Raw genomic sequence first — 13,735 nt, 5'->3', positions numbered from 1 at the left:
AACAAACCAAATGATCTCACCATAAACTTTGACCTCATAGTGCTTCAGTGTCTCTCCAGCCTCATTAGTGGCCACACAGGTATATCTCCCAGCATCCTCTTCTTTAGCATTGAGGATCTGCAGCGTTCGCCCACCTGTGAAAGCATGGGTGATGAATGCCAAACGATGTAACATACTCTTGTTTTCTATGGTTCAAGAGCAACTTCACACCCCTGAAAAATCTTGTTTTTGCTGACCTCCCATGGTTTAACTTCTCAACTTGTTGCAGTGATGTACAGGTGTACTCCAGGACCCCATGACATCATTGTTGGATGTGGTTGCAGGTGCAACAAAGCACACTTCTGACCACATCCATCAGTGATGCTGACTGTGGTTAGAGGTGAAACTAACTTTCAACCGCAGATGGCAGTAAAACCTTGCTTTTCACCCTGGTGTTAAGTTAGACTTTAAATAGACGTGATCTCAAACCTGGAAGGACTCGGACGTTGCGGCTGGACTCAAACGGAGTGCCGTCTTTGAGCCAAGTGATCAAAGCAGGAGGGTAAGACTGGACTTCACACACCAGGGAGGTGGGGCTGCTCAGGGTTACTGTCACCTCCTCTGCTGAACCGTCAGGACCCGACCCAGCAATGGTGGGGGAAACTGGCAAGAAAAGGAGGAATCAAATCAAAGCAATGACTGTAATCCACTGAAACATTCTGGTTCAGTTATTAAATGATCCTCAGTGTATTAAAAAGAGTAATAGCTGTGTTTCTACCCAGGACATTGAGGTTGAAATGCCGGCTGCGGTCCCCTGCACTGTTAGACGCCAGGCAGCTGTACCTGCCGGTGTCTGCAACTTGGGCGCCAGAGATTTGGAGGAAACGGCCATGAGACAACACTTGGTGCCGCCTGTCAGGCACTAGTTGCTGACCATCCTTCAGCCATTTAATCTCTGGCACGGGGTTACCTGGGAAATCATTAAGGGTTAACAGAGTGGCACTAGCAGCAGAGAGATTATCTTTAATGTCATCTAGATTCAGGAGAGACTAGTCACTGGTAGAGCATGTGATTTCAATATCAAGGAGTGTATACTATGTCAATTACCTGAGGCCTCACAGGTGAGAGTGATGTTGTGTTTCTCCTTGACTTTAGTATCGACCACAGTTCCCTCGCCCACAATGCTTGGTGGAACTGTCAAATTAAACTGAAAATCAATTAAATGGTTCTCACTGTCTCACCATTCATAAAAAAAACTTTCACAGTAGGATCCATGTTCATCTCTCCATATTGATGTTAAATGAAATTGAAGGGCCTATATTGTGAGTGTAAACTAGTTTTCACTCTTAAAATAGATATCTCAATAATACAGTGGTTTTAATCTGTATACAAACATTTTACAAAATATTAAGATACTAGTCATTTAATATTGCTTTACCGAGGATGTCAAGGTCAAAGTTCTTCCTTTTTTCTCCAGCGCTGTTAGACACAATACAAGTGTACCTCCCAGAATCCTCTACTGCAGCATGCATTAGACGCAGGCTGCGTCCCCCTGGAAATTAAATTAATTAAACTCAATTATCATCATTTCTCAATTGTCATCATGGAATGTTTTCAAAGGCCTTTTCCACAGAAAAACATCTCAAAGACGTGTAACCATCATTAAAAAATCGCAGCCTACTGAAAGTAAATAACCTCTCTTTGCAATCAGTGATCAATTAACGGAAAGAATTTGAGCTGTCAGTCCAAAGTTCAGGGGCCACAGTTTAATTTGGAAGCACCCATTACATCTTGTTAAATGTTTAAAAACATGATTCAAAGCAATTGCTTCTCTTTTGCTTCAAGAGGTTTGTCTTCTTTTACAGATTTCTGCCTATTCAACTGTTTAGTTTGGCCCCACTTAGAATGATCCTATTACAGCTTAGTACTGGTGATGTATTGCAAAGGTTTGGGCTTTGAAACCCAACTGGAAAACAAAACAGTTCAAGAGACTCCTCTTTCATTCAAATTCTCTGTAGATGGCTTGGTTTCCACAGGTCTGTTCCATAATGAGTTGGCCCACAAACTGAGAAAGAATTTTATATTACTTAGAAAACATCTTACATGACATATAACACAGACTACATTTTTTGTAACTTGGGTTTATCAAAAAACATCTTCCCATCACCATGATCAGGGAAAGTCCAGAAAGTCCAATGGGAGCTTACCTGAGAGGACTCGCACTGAGCTGGTCCCTTTGATTGGCTGACCATCCTTCAGCCAGGTGATGGCAGGAAGAGGGATGCCAGAAGCCTCACAGCTCAGAGCAACTGGGTTCTTCACTACAACACTCACATTTTCTGGAAATTGTACCTGACCAAGGATACTAGGTGGGACTGGACAAAGGAGAGGACATAAAGGAAAGAAAGAAAATCAAAGACAGTGGCATTTTTAGAGAAAGGAGAGAAAAATATAAACAAAAACTTATAAAACTGTTGATTCATACCATGTACACTGATGTCATGCTTGCTGTCAGCTTGCCCTGCTACATTAACAGCAATACAGGTGTAGCGTCCCGTGTCTGACACCTTAGCATCTTTAATCTGCAACAGCCTCCCCTCATTCAGAACTTTGGCTCCATGCTGGCCTGTGATAGGCCGTCCGTCTTTCAGCCAGGTGACTGCTGGTCGGGGTACACCCTCTGCAGCACACTGCAGCGTCACATCACCTCCTTTTGTCACAATAACGTCATCTGTGTCGCCCTCGCTGCGTCTGATGGAAGGGCGGACTGAAGTGAGAAAAGCAGGTGAGTAATATGGGTGAGAAATACATCACAGGAGATGACCTGTTAATTATCTGTTTAAAGCAAGTTTTAAGGGATTTTAGCATCATGACTGATCAGATTTCTTTGACATTGGAACCAGCACTCTGATTGTTTTCCTTTTCAGTAATAAAATGCAAAGTAATAACTAAAATGACTTTGATCAATAGATGTCCCAGAACTGGTGGTTTATAAGTACCATAAACTTGAAGGCTGTACTCCTTGGATGTTGTGCCAGCTGCGCTGGAGGCTGTGCAGGTGTAGGAGGCTGTATCTGTTCTCTCTGCACTGGAGATCTGCAGCTGGCGACCTCCTGACAAAACCCTGAGCCGTTGGTCCGATTTGAGCTCCACACCTGGAATAAAGCACACATGAAACACAAATGGGTATGATTTTCAAATATATCACTCACAAAGTATTCAGTACGTCATGGTTTTTAAGATACCATGTGTGATATGTCTTATTTCCTTTGCTCATGTTGTCTCTTTGTCTTACACACACACATTTGCATACAAACTTACCGTCCTTCTTCCAGGTAAGACTGGGAGGCGGTATGCCACTGGATTCACACACCAGAGTGATGAGACTTCCTTCAGTCACTGTCAGAGTTGACACCTCCTCTGAGCCGCGGATACTGGGATAAACTGTAATAATGACAGGACACCAAAAGGAGGCGCTCACATCTTATTCAAGCTAAGCTGGTGCAATTTCACTGAGGTCTCAAAGAAGCTGCCACATCAAAGACATGCTGTCACATCACCCTTTGTGGAAATGTGGGATAAAAGAACATGTTAATAGGTCCACAGACATATAAGATGCATAATAAAAACACTTCAACCTAATAACATGAACAAGGAACAGACGATTTGGAACTAAAATGAAAATGCAAAATTATGCATGAAAAAGTGTGGGGGGTGATTAAACCACTCCGTCGTGACTGCGGATCATTATAAAAATTGATTTCAGGTCAATTCAAACACTGGTAACTATGGTAACAGGCCTATGTAGTCTTTCAAAAAGAGTTGGTTCAGCTTCCTCAGTAGTCAGCATACAACTAATTAAAAAAACAGTGAAGTTTTAAATGTTTTACCTTTAATGTAATGAACTTTTTTTCATTTTTTACAGAGTGGTTCACAAATAAATACAGACAAAACTAAAGATAAACTCACCCCAGACATTCAGGTTATAGTTCTTCTCTGTCTTGCCAGCAACATTGGTGGCCTCACAGGTATACCTGCCTGAATCCTGCACCTGGGCACTCTCAACCTGGCAATCAGATTCATAGACAAATCATGAGATATGATATTAAGACACTGATACATCATCTCTAAAGCCATAAACTAGGGTATATATTGAAGAAAAAGTGTGAAATAGTGAAAGTGAGGAGGTTATGATTGAAAGGGATATCTTCAGCAAATTGAGCACCTTAAGTTGTGTATTAACCAGTTGTGTATTCACCTCCTATAAAGTTATACCAAATCACTGTATGATATTTAACTCTGTACCTTGAGCAGACTCCCATTTGCTGAGACAGTCAGGCCAGGCTTCCTGAACAGCGGGCGACCATCTTTGCGCCAGGTCAGGGTAGGTGGAGGGATTGCGTCGCTCTGGCAGTGCAGCTCCACCGGACGACCGAGCATCACTGTGGCATTCACCTCCTCACCCTTGATGTTGGGTGGCACTGTGGCAAACATGAAAACAAGCTACTAACAATGTTTCTCGCACAGATTAAATTATCAAACATCTCTTCTGAGAGGGAGTTATGTGTACGAACGCTACACTAAATGATACATAAAACCATTAAACATCCACACATACATTCTATTACTCTATATTGTATTTATTTGCTCTTTTGGATTAATTGACTGTGAAAGTTAGCCTGAAAAGCCATTTTAAATGCTGTAAACTCTTTGTATTACCTCATAAGTGAGCAGAATAATTGCTTCCTGAGATGCACAGGCTCTGTTAAGTTGGGCATCTGTTGCTCTTTAAGTACTAAATCTATCTCGGGCTATGACAGCACCATATAACCAGCTCAACGTTTGTTTGTGGTATTAACAATCAGAGGAGCTTCATTTCCAAGACGTTCATGAAACCTAAACTCCATGGAAATTGCAAACATACAATCAGATGCATAATGACTTTAGAGCAGAGAAATGACCACAATTTTTTTCCCCCTAGTGACTATTTACGCATCATCACAACTCGAGATGGGTGTTGGTGAGACCAATGAACTCGATTTCCCACAATTTGAATAAGTTTGGGGCATGATTTGCATTTGGCGTTGGCGACATGCTGGGAGCAAAACACACACCTCTGAGCCTAAGACAGGCAAACTGTGGGGAAACATTAATTGACAACATTGGGGCAATAACTCAGGAAATATCTGGAGGTCTCCAGCTTGTGAATGACAATGTCTCCATTCTAACAGCAATATAAATAAATGATATAATTCCAGCTGCAGTTTTATTCAACTTTAACTAAATGTCAGTCAAGTAGTCTTCTATACTTCACTTGTATTCATAATTTCTTTCATGAGACATTCAGGTTATTCACTTTTTGGTGAATCTGGCCTGGTTTAGAAAAAGCCTGAAGGCCAATTTCCTCTGCCTTATAGTTTTTGGACAGACAGAGCACAAGTCATCGGGGAAGGACAGAAACAGGCCCTCAGCTCAGTATTTGGCCAGACACAGGAAGCTGCCGAAGAATGGTAGCAATTACCACAACAAATCTGCCTTTATTTCTCTGGACAAGCTCTTCTTGATCTTTCTGAGGAAACAAACACCATGTGGATGTTTCTATTCTGCACACATAGAGTGTATGTTTAAACAGACATACAGGGTCAGACACACTCACAAGAACGGTTTCCTAGATGTAAACTACTTGTCTCCCGTTACCTCAGTGACATTCGCTTTGATTAGACTTGTATAACAACTGATTTGCCATCAAGCTCAGTTCTTTGCAGGGAACTGACAAGGTTTATTGAAATGCTAAACTAATTCAAACCATGTTTCCTCTACATGCACATGTTTTGCTCAAGGCCTCTTTCAAATATCATTGCAGTGTGTTAATACATGTTTAGTGCTAAATCTGGTGCTCTGTTGAAAGACATAATGCAGTCGGCTGGTAATAACCATTAGTTAGTAAAACAAGGAGGGAAATAGGAAAAGACATTAAAGTAATGAACGGGAAGATTTTGTCCTGAGGAGAGGAATTTGACAAAAATACTGTTCTTACATCACTGCCTGCCAACAACTTGTATGATGAAACCAATGCTTTGCTACTATTTTAATACTTGAATTCAAACTCATTCCAAAGCATCCCAGTCTTTAACAGGCCCCTTCCATCCAACGTCTGCCTTTGTTTATAAAATAGAGCAGGATATTTTTCAAGTCTGGGTCATGATCCATTTACTATAATATAATTCAAATTATTATTATGGGTTTGAATATATCTCATATTTCTATGGTTACAATGGTGAATGGGCCTTGTGGTATATTTGCCAATGTACAAATTTCTGCAAGACAAACTACATCAGTGGCTGAATATAACACTTTTTTACAACATGGCTTTCTCAAAGTAAAGTATGTAGTGGTATGTGATGTATATGTTGTACATGCAGGGTTCGATTTGCCGGGGTGGATGGTGGGGATTTGCCCCCCCTCTGGTCTATATATCCCTGCCTCTGCTGACTTATTTTTATCCCTGGGGGAGATGAAAGTGTATCCCCCACATTGTGATTTATGCTGCTTCACCCATAGACCATATAAAATATCTCAAATAAAAATAGGCTATTTAAAAAAGGGCTGCAACGTGAGAACAACCCACAGTGCAAACAACAATAAAATCAGAAATGGACTTTCATTGACAGCACTTGCGCTCGTGTGCCAAGAGAAATGACACGGCGTCTGGGCTCCGTGCTGACGCAGTAAATGGAGCAGGGGTTGCCTCCTTCCCTGCTTGGAGATTTGCAGAGATGTGGGTAAAAGAGGGGTGACATACCATGTATGACCCCTCCACAGGAAAACATAAAGAGAAGTCCGTCATCAAAGCAGATTGTTTTCTTACTCTGACAAGTAGGCATCTACTGTAGCCTATTTATTTTTATGATGACATAACTTTGTGCTATTGCATGTACTGATATTTTTCTATTCAATATTGAAGTTTGTTGCACGCTGTGCATAGAGCTGAATTAAACATTGACTTGCAAGAATGACATTAAGTGTATTGGCACGTCTGGCCGAGTGGCGCTATCCACAGTACTGAAAGGAGCTTTGGGGGATTTAATTCTGCCATGTTAAATTAGCATTTAACCGTTTTTTGTTGTTGTATATGATCACATGTCCTATGTGTCAGCAAGAGGAAAGGACAAGAGAAGAAAACTTTTTTTTTAAATGGATTAAAACATTCCTGCAAATGCAGTGGTCAAGTTCAAGTTTCATAATTGTTTTATTTAAGTTCATAATTATTTTATAAATGTTAATCTAAATAACCTAATAGGCTTCATAGTCTATGTAGGCCCACTGTGGTTCTGATTTATTTTCATGAATAAAAACGTTTCAAAAACTCCCACCTCTCTGATTTTTTTCACAAATCGTATCCTCTGTGTACCTGTATGTACAGTACAGTTGTATATATGCAGTACGTGTAAGTAACAACAACTTGTGATTGACTCACCATAAACCCTCAGGTCGTACTCTCTTTGTTGCTCTCCTCCGGCGTTGACGGCCACACAGGTGTACCTGCCTGTATCACTAACCTGTGCGCTGCTCAGAGACAGCACTCTGCCACCAGACAACACCTGAAAGGGAAACAGCCATCAACAAACCTATAGATTACTCATTACTTTTTGATCCATGCGCCATACAACTGAAGGAATATACAGTAATGTGTGTGTATAATGTTTGATATATTGCAAAAAAAAACAAAGTGTAATGAAACTCTCAAAATATCAAAACTTGAGGAGACTTTACCAGATTAAACCCCATCACAAACTTGAAGCTGAATTAACACCCTATTTAATATACTATATATGTGCACTATATTTACCCTCCACCATTTCATTTGAGTGTCTGAATTCTGAGTGTGAAATGTAAGTATTATGTAGTGCCCTCAAAAATTCCTACAATAGAATGAAGTTATTGAAGCTATGAAGCTATTTTCTGCTAAAAATCTCACAATGTTATGTTTGTGCCTTTAATATAAAATGCAAAAATTACTGTTGTGCAACTCTACAACTGCAACTCTTCATAAGTGATTTGTCTGCTCACTATTGCATAAACTACAGAGTGTCTGTTATACAACGAGTAGTGAATGAGCGAATGACGGAGTGATTTCGGACACAGCCCAGGTTTGAGCTTAGGCACTTGCAAGTTGCATGGCACAAAAAATAACTCATTACTTAATTCAAACATGAATTGGTTAATTTATCACCTGTATGCCATGAGATACGCTTGCCACAGGGCTGCCATCTTTGAGCCATGTGAGGCTGGGTAAGGGAACACCAGTGGCCTCGCATTCCAGTTTACCGGCCTCATTCACCACCACTGTTACTGTTCCACCTCGGCTGGAGATGACCGGAGGCACTGCAAAGCACAAGAAAGAAGGAAATGGTCAAGATCTATTGCACAGATGCAGACAACAGCTGTCAAATATTCTCCTTCATTAATTCCTCACACACACACACGTGCATGGCCTGCCCTGTGGCTGAGTGATCATGACTAAAGGATCATATACCTCTATTTAAAAAGCGAAATAAGTCACCCACCGAACACCTGCAGGCTGTGGAATATCTCTGCAACTCCAGCCAGGTTGACTGCTACACATCTGTATAACCCAGCATCTGACAGTTGAGCCCGTTCAATCTCCAGCACCTGGCCACGCTTCAGCATAGTCACCCCAGCTGCACTTGTCAGAGGTCGGCCATCTTTGTACCAGGTAATAGCTGAGGCACAACGGCAATTCAGAGTGCTCATCATAATGCAAAAAAAGTTTAACAACTGTATTTGAAAGAAGAATAAAACACATTGAACACATAACTGAAAAGAAAAATAATAGACAAAGGAATAAGAGTTGGAGTTTGGTTGCAGTGCAGATACAACACCAAATTTAACAAAAAGCAGAGATGTTGTAGCCTTGATCTAAAAAGAATTAAAAGGGAGCAGATCTCAGACCTTGTAAACATTTGTTCCAGACATATGTGCATAAAAACTAAAAGCTGCTTCACAATATTTCGTTTTAACCCTAGAAGAATAGTAAACATATGATCCTCTGTTGACCATAAAATGTCTGGAGGGTGAGGAGGGAGGCAGATCAGAGAGACGTATTTTGCCCTATTTTACCATTTAGTTCTTCAAAAACAAGTAATAATATTTTGTATTTAGGGTTGTAAAATTTGTGAGGACATGGTAATGGCAAAAAGACACAAAGAGAGTTTTGTTTATGTGTTGGTTTTTTTTTCATGTTTTTGTTTTTTATTGTTAAATCATGCAAAGAGTCAAAGAGCAAAGACCTCTAGGAGTTTAAATAGAATTTAAATAAATTCCTAGTAAAATATTTTCACATGTAACACGATTTCACATATTTCAGACCGTTGGAGTGAAACAACTGCTGTAAAAATACAGTAACATCCCAAGAAAAGAGTCTTCAATTACACTGGATTGTGACCGCTTATCTGCAAGGCAATGGGAAGAGAGAAAAGCTGCCTGTAGGGAGTCATCTGAGATCAATTTTCTGCTGTTCCATTAATGGGTAAAGATAAGAAAAGTGGCAGCGAAGCCAATTCCGACTCATTGGTCAGAGGAAACTACGCACTATAACTTATGAGTGAGCACAGCAGGATGGCAGAGGAAGTTTGAGAGCTGTCTTACCAGGTAATGGGCTGCCTGTGGCCTTGCACTCAAGCTCTGTCGGAAAGCCCGACAGGATGGTCTGGTTGATGATCTCTCCAGAGTTGTGGATACTGGGAGGCTCTGAGGGACACACATAGTATTATACACAAGAGCAATAATTTATCTGGTTATATTCTCATATTTCCACTTAGTCCCCTTGATACAGAAAGAAGAAGGAACAGTGAAGAGATTAAGATGAGTGAGACACGGACAGACAGAGAGAGTCCTGTGTGTATCTAATAAGTTACCATGGACACTGAGCCGTATGTGCTGTTGAGCTTCGCCAGCTGCATTGGTGGCCAGACAGGTGTATCTCCCAGAATCCTCTAGTCTTGCATCGGTGACCTTTAGCGTTCTGCCTGCCGACTCCAGCTGTGACCAAACACACACACACGCACACATACACACACGACACATGGAACACAGACTGGTAATTACTTTTCATGTTAAAATGTGAGTATAAAAGTATATTCTACATATCAGAAGACATCTGTTTTGCATTGTCATTGTAAACATATTGTAATTTTAGAAAATAGAGCAGTGCCCTATTTTTTTCTTTTGTATTGCGTTGTAACAATGCAACTATCTAATCGGACCATCCTGCAACAAAATACTATTTTTTTATCAATCCAGGTGAAATTCAGTAATGTTTGTTGTGTATTTCAGCAGCAGCGTCTGCATGTATGACGCTGAAGCTGTACCTACTCCAATGGGATTATCTTATCGAAATAATGAATTCATGGGGTGCCCTGGTTGCCTACTTCACCACACGTAGAACATAACTGCAACATCTGTGTTTCAATTTCTTGCTGCAGACCTTTGATGTATGTCTTACTCCTCTCTCTAGCCATGTTTCTTGTCTCTTTACACTTTAACCTGTCAAATTAAGGCTAAAATGCCAAAAAAAATAAAAGAATAGAAATAATGAATTAATACTCAGCCAATCAGCAAACAAACCTTGAGATGCTCCTGTGTTGTGTCAACAGGTCGGCCATCTTTAAGCCAGGTAATGCTGGGAGGGGGGATTCCACTGGAGATGCACTCCAGACTGATGGCTTTGTGGAGAACCACTGCACGCTCAGCAGGCCCACTGGTACGAATGGATGGAGGAACTGGAAAGGTGCCGAGGATAGACTTACTTTCTTAGAAACACTTTACAACAGGAAGTTAGGAAAAAAGCAAATTACAAAAAGGCAGAAAGCAATATTTACCCAAAGTGGGAGCTTCTCTGTGGCTTGCATTTAGAGAGTATAAATTCCATGTATTACAATTACAACATATGCAAAACTACTGAGATGATTCCTCATTTGTAGCCAGAAAACAATTGCTTCATTTAACTACAAAGTACATGACAAAGCATTACCATGGACAACCACGTTGAAGTCCCTCTCATGGTCTCCTGCTTCATTGGTGGCCACACATTGAAACCGAGCTGTGTCAGAGACCTGAGCGCGGGAAACAATCAGTCGCCGCCCATTGGCTGCAACCCGCAACCCCTCACCCTGCCTGACTGGTTTTCCATCCTTATACCACCTGCAATTTAGATATCGTTACAGTGACTCTGCTTGTATGCCTGCATGTGTTTATGTGTGTTTGCAAGCACACAGGAGACGGAGGTCTTACGTGATTACAGGTGCAGGTGCTCCAGTGGCTTGACACTCAAGCTCCAGAGGACTGTTGATGATCACCGTGCTGTCTGTCACATCATCTCCTCCATCAATAAAAGGAGGCACTAGGGACGAAAAAAAATCTTTTGTTATTTTGAAGTTATATTTACATATAATTAACACTGAAAAAACCTCAGTCCATGAGTTTTCAATAACTTTTCTATCATCCCTCTATTTCTGCTGCAGATAATATCAATTTCAGAGAAGATCAGTAAAAATGAGGATTTTAAAGACAAAATCCTGTGGCTGGGGTCTCTTCTTGCTCCCAAATGTATAGAACTAGATTCTCTGGTATTTGTGAAGAGGTCTTACTCTACATGTGAGTACAGCAGTCAGATATGCAAAGCCACAGTGAAATGGCAGGTGTCAGTTTCCCATGTGGAATGCACACATGGTGTAGATAGCCACAGCACCAGCGGAGAGCAACAGTATCAGCTCACATTACACATGAGTTGTCGTGGCCGAGTGGTTAAGGCGATGGACTAGAAATCCATTGGGGTCTCCCCGCGCAGGTTCGAATCCTGCCGACAACGGCACAACGTTTTCCCAGCTGTCACAAATTGTAAAAAGAATGAACTACACATGCCAGGCTGTAGTTGTTAGAGTGATTAGCTGTGCTCAAAGAGACTAAAATATCAGAGAGGCTACTTCCTACCTACACTCAATGTTACATAAGCACTGTGCCATTTGAGGCAAATTCAAAAAAACATAACCAGAAAATAGCGTCTTCCTCTGGCATTTACTGATAAGCACAGTGGAAGAGTTAGAGGTAAACATACATAAAGCAAAATATTCATAGTGTATTTTTACTCACACTAGTTTTCTTAAAAAGTCCAACTTGGAGCCATATTCAGAGTGCTTTTAAGGATAGTGTCTGATGTAGAATGACTGCTCATGTCACATGATGCTACATATTACAGTTTGGCTCAGTCCTGAACAAATATCCTGGCTCTAAACGGCTATTAAAGCAGGGTGGCCACTTCAGGTAACAACTTTCTATTAAATCTTTCCTCTCTTATGTGATTCTAACTATCAAGGGCTGAATCAAATATTTGGCTTAATTGCTTTTGAACTTGCTCTGTTTAGTGAGTAGTGCTGATAAACTAAATGCTCAATTGCTGTTCACTTACTATGCAGGAAGACTAATATCTTTGTATTTTCATTACTGAAAACAGTTTGACTCAAAAACAAACTAGAACTGAGGTTCACCAAAGTAGAACAGGGAAGCGGGGCACCTCAGCAATAACTAAAAATAAATTGATGTGAAAATAACAGTAAGGTCATTCCAAGGATGTAGAATTGTTATATTGCCACAACATGCAAATGCACAAGCAGGCCAACCTCCTTGAAATGTTATATTTTACAAATTTAAAAAGTATGTATGTTTGGATGCATAGATAGTCCACTTGTTTTCCCATGAAATTAATTTGGGTCTGCCTGACAGTGACAACGTAAAACTTAAATAATCCCACATGAGGCATGTGTGCTATACATTTCAGTGTCAGTATAGTACATGGCTATACCAATTCAAACAGTTATTTTTGTGTGCTTACATACCTAAAACCCTGACGTCGTACTTCACCTCCTTCTCCCCAGCGATGCTGGTTGCCACACAGACGTAACGTCCTGAGTCTGAGACTGTGGCTGAGAGGATTTCAATCTTCCTCCCTTGCTCGATGACACGGACACTTTCACCGTCACGCACAGGAACTCCATCCTTCAGCCAGGTGAGGGAAGGGGGAGGGTAGCCCCCAGCTTCACACTCTAGGATCAGAGGCTTACTGAGGACCACTTTCCTCTCAGTGGGCCCGTCATCTCCCCCTGTAATGGTAGGAGGCACTGGGGGTGGAAGACGCATAAAAAAGAAACAGAACAAAAGAAGAGTTAAAGCTCGGAGGACTTTTCTGGTTGACTGATATCTTTTTTTTTTTAACTCTAACACTTAAGCCTTTCATTATTCAACAAAATGTAAAATAGTTTTACGCTTCAAATCCTCAACTCTGTATCCACTTTTGGTGCTTTTCAAGGATCAAGGATTTTTTTTAATGAAATTGTTTGCTGATCCACAGCTGTTTGAAATTATTCTTGACAGTTACAAATGTATTTAAGCTTTGTGAGTGAAACCAAATGACTTAAAGGGAAACTTTTTGAACCTGACCCTCTTTTTCCCATCTTTTTGCGAAAGGAAAAAAAAAATGTTTTATTTCTCTGTATGGTCCATTGAATAACGTTTTCAGACACTTATAATAACAATCTGATCCTGTCAGTGGCAAAAACAAGCACTTTTAGTGGACGTACATCCACTAAACGTACATGTGCTATTGCTCCATCGGATTACATTACAGCCTGTTTAGCAGCTGCCAGCTGAAGCGCTTTCGCTCAATACTGCACCAATTTCA

At 40.8% G+C, this 13,735-nt stretch overlaps 1 protein-coding gene and 1 non-coding gene across 3 annotated transcripts in view; one reads left to right on the top strand and one right to left on the bottom strand.

Annotated features, from left to right (window-relative positions):
* hmcn1 (hemicentin 1) overlaps window positions 1-13,735 on the bottom strand; it is an 87,606-nt gene that overhangs the window by 25,049 nt on the left and 48,822 nt on the right. For both annotated transcript variants that reach the window (XM_044360712.1, XM_044360713.1), the window contains exons 32-51: window positions 12,894-13,175; window positions 11,293-11,401; window positions 11,033-11,202; window positions 10,627-10,781; window positions 9,918-10,041; window positions 9,649-9,750; window positions 8,547-8,723; window positions 8,213-8,364; window positions 7,457-7,580; window positions 4,285-4,460; window positions 3,949-4,045; window positions 3,301-3,423; window positions 2,979-3,134; window positions 2,465-2,746; window positions 2,187-2,354; window positions 1,418-1,531; window positions 1,087-1,173; window positions 758-949; window positions 469-642; window positions 21-134 (exon numbers count right to left, since the gene is read on the bottom strand). In XM_044360712.1, the coding sequence (XP_044216647.1) occupies window positions 21-134; window positions 469-642; window positions 758-949; window positions 1,087-1,173; window positions 1,418-1,531; window positions 2,187-2,354; window positions 2,465-2,746; window positions 2,979-3,134; window positions 3,301-3,423; window positions 3,949-4,045; window positions 4,285-4,460; window positions 7,457-7,580; window positions 8,213-8,364; window positions 8,547-8,723; window positions 9,649-9,750; window positions 9,918-10,041; window positions 10,627-10,781; window positions 11,033-11,202; window positions 11,293-11,401; window positions 12,894-13,175 (3,078 nt within the window). The remainder of the gene's footprint in view (window positions 1-20; window positions 135-468; window positions 643-757; window positions 950-1,086; window positions 1,174-1,417; window positions 1,532-2,186; window positions 2,355-2,464; window positions 2,747-2,978; window positions 3,135-3,300; window positions 3,424-3,948; window positions 4,046-4,284; window positions 4,461-7,456; window positions 7,581-8,212; window positions 8,365-8,546; window positions 8,724-9,648; window positions 9,751-9,917; window positions 10,042-10,626; window positions 10,782-11,032; window positions 11,203-11,292; window positions 11,402-12,893; window positions 13,176-13,735) is intronic.
* On the top strand, window positions 11,788-11,869 carry trnas-aga. Its single transcript has one exon. It is a non-coding gene; the product is annotated as a tRNA-Ser (tRNA).

This window comes from Thunnus albacares, chromosome 9, assembly GCF_914725855.1.
Source record: "Thunnus albacares chromosome 9, fThuAlb1.1, whole genome shotgun sequence".
Taxonomy (NCBI): Eukaryota; Metazoa; Chordata; class Actinopteri; order Scombriformes; family Scombridae; genus Thunnus; species Thunnus albacares.
Note: the sequence above shows the minus strand (reverse complement) of the source record. Positions and strands in the feature narration are given on the sequence as shown.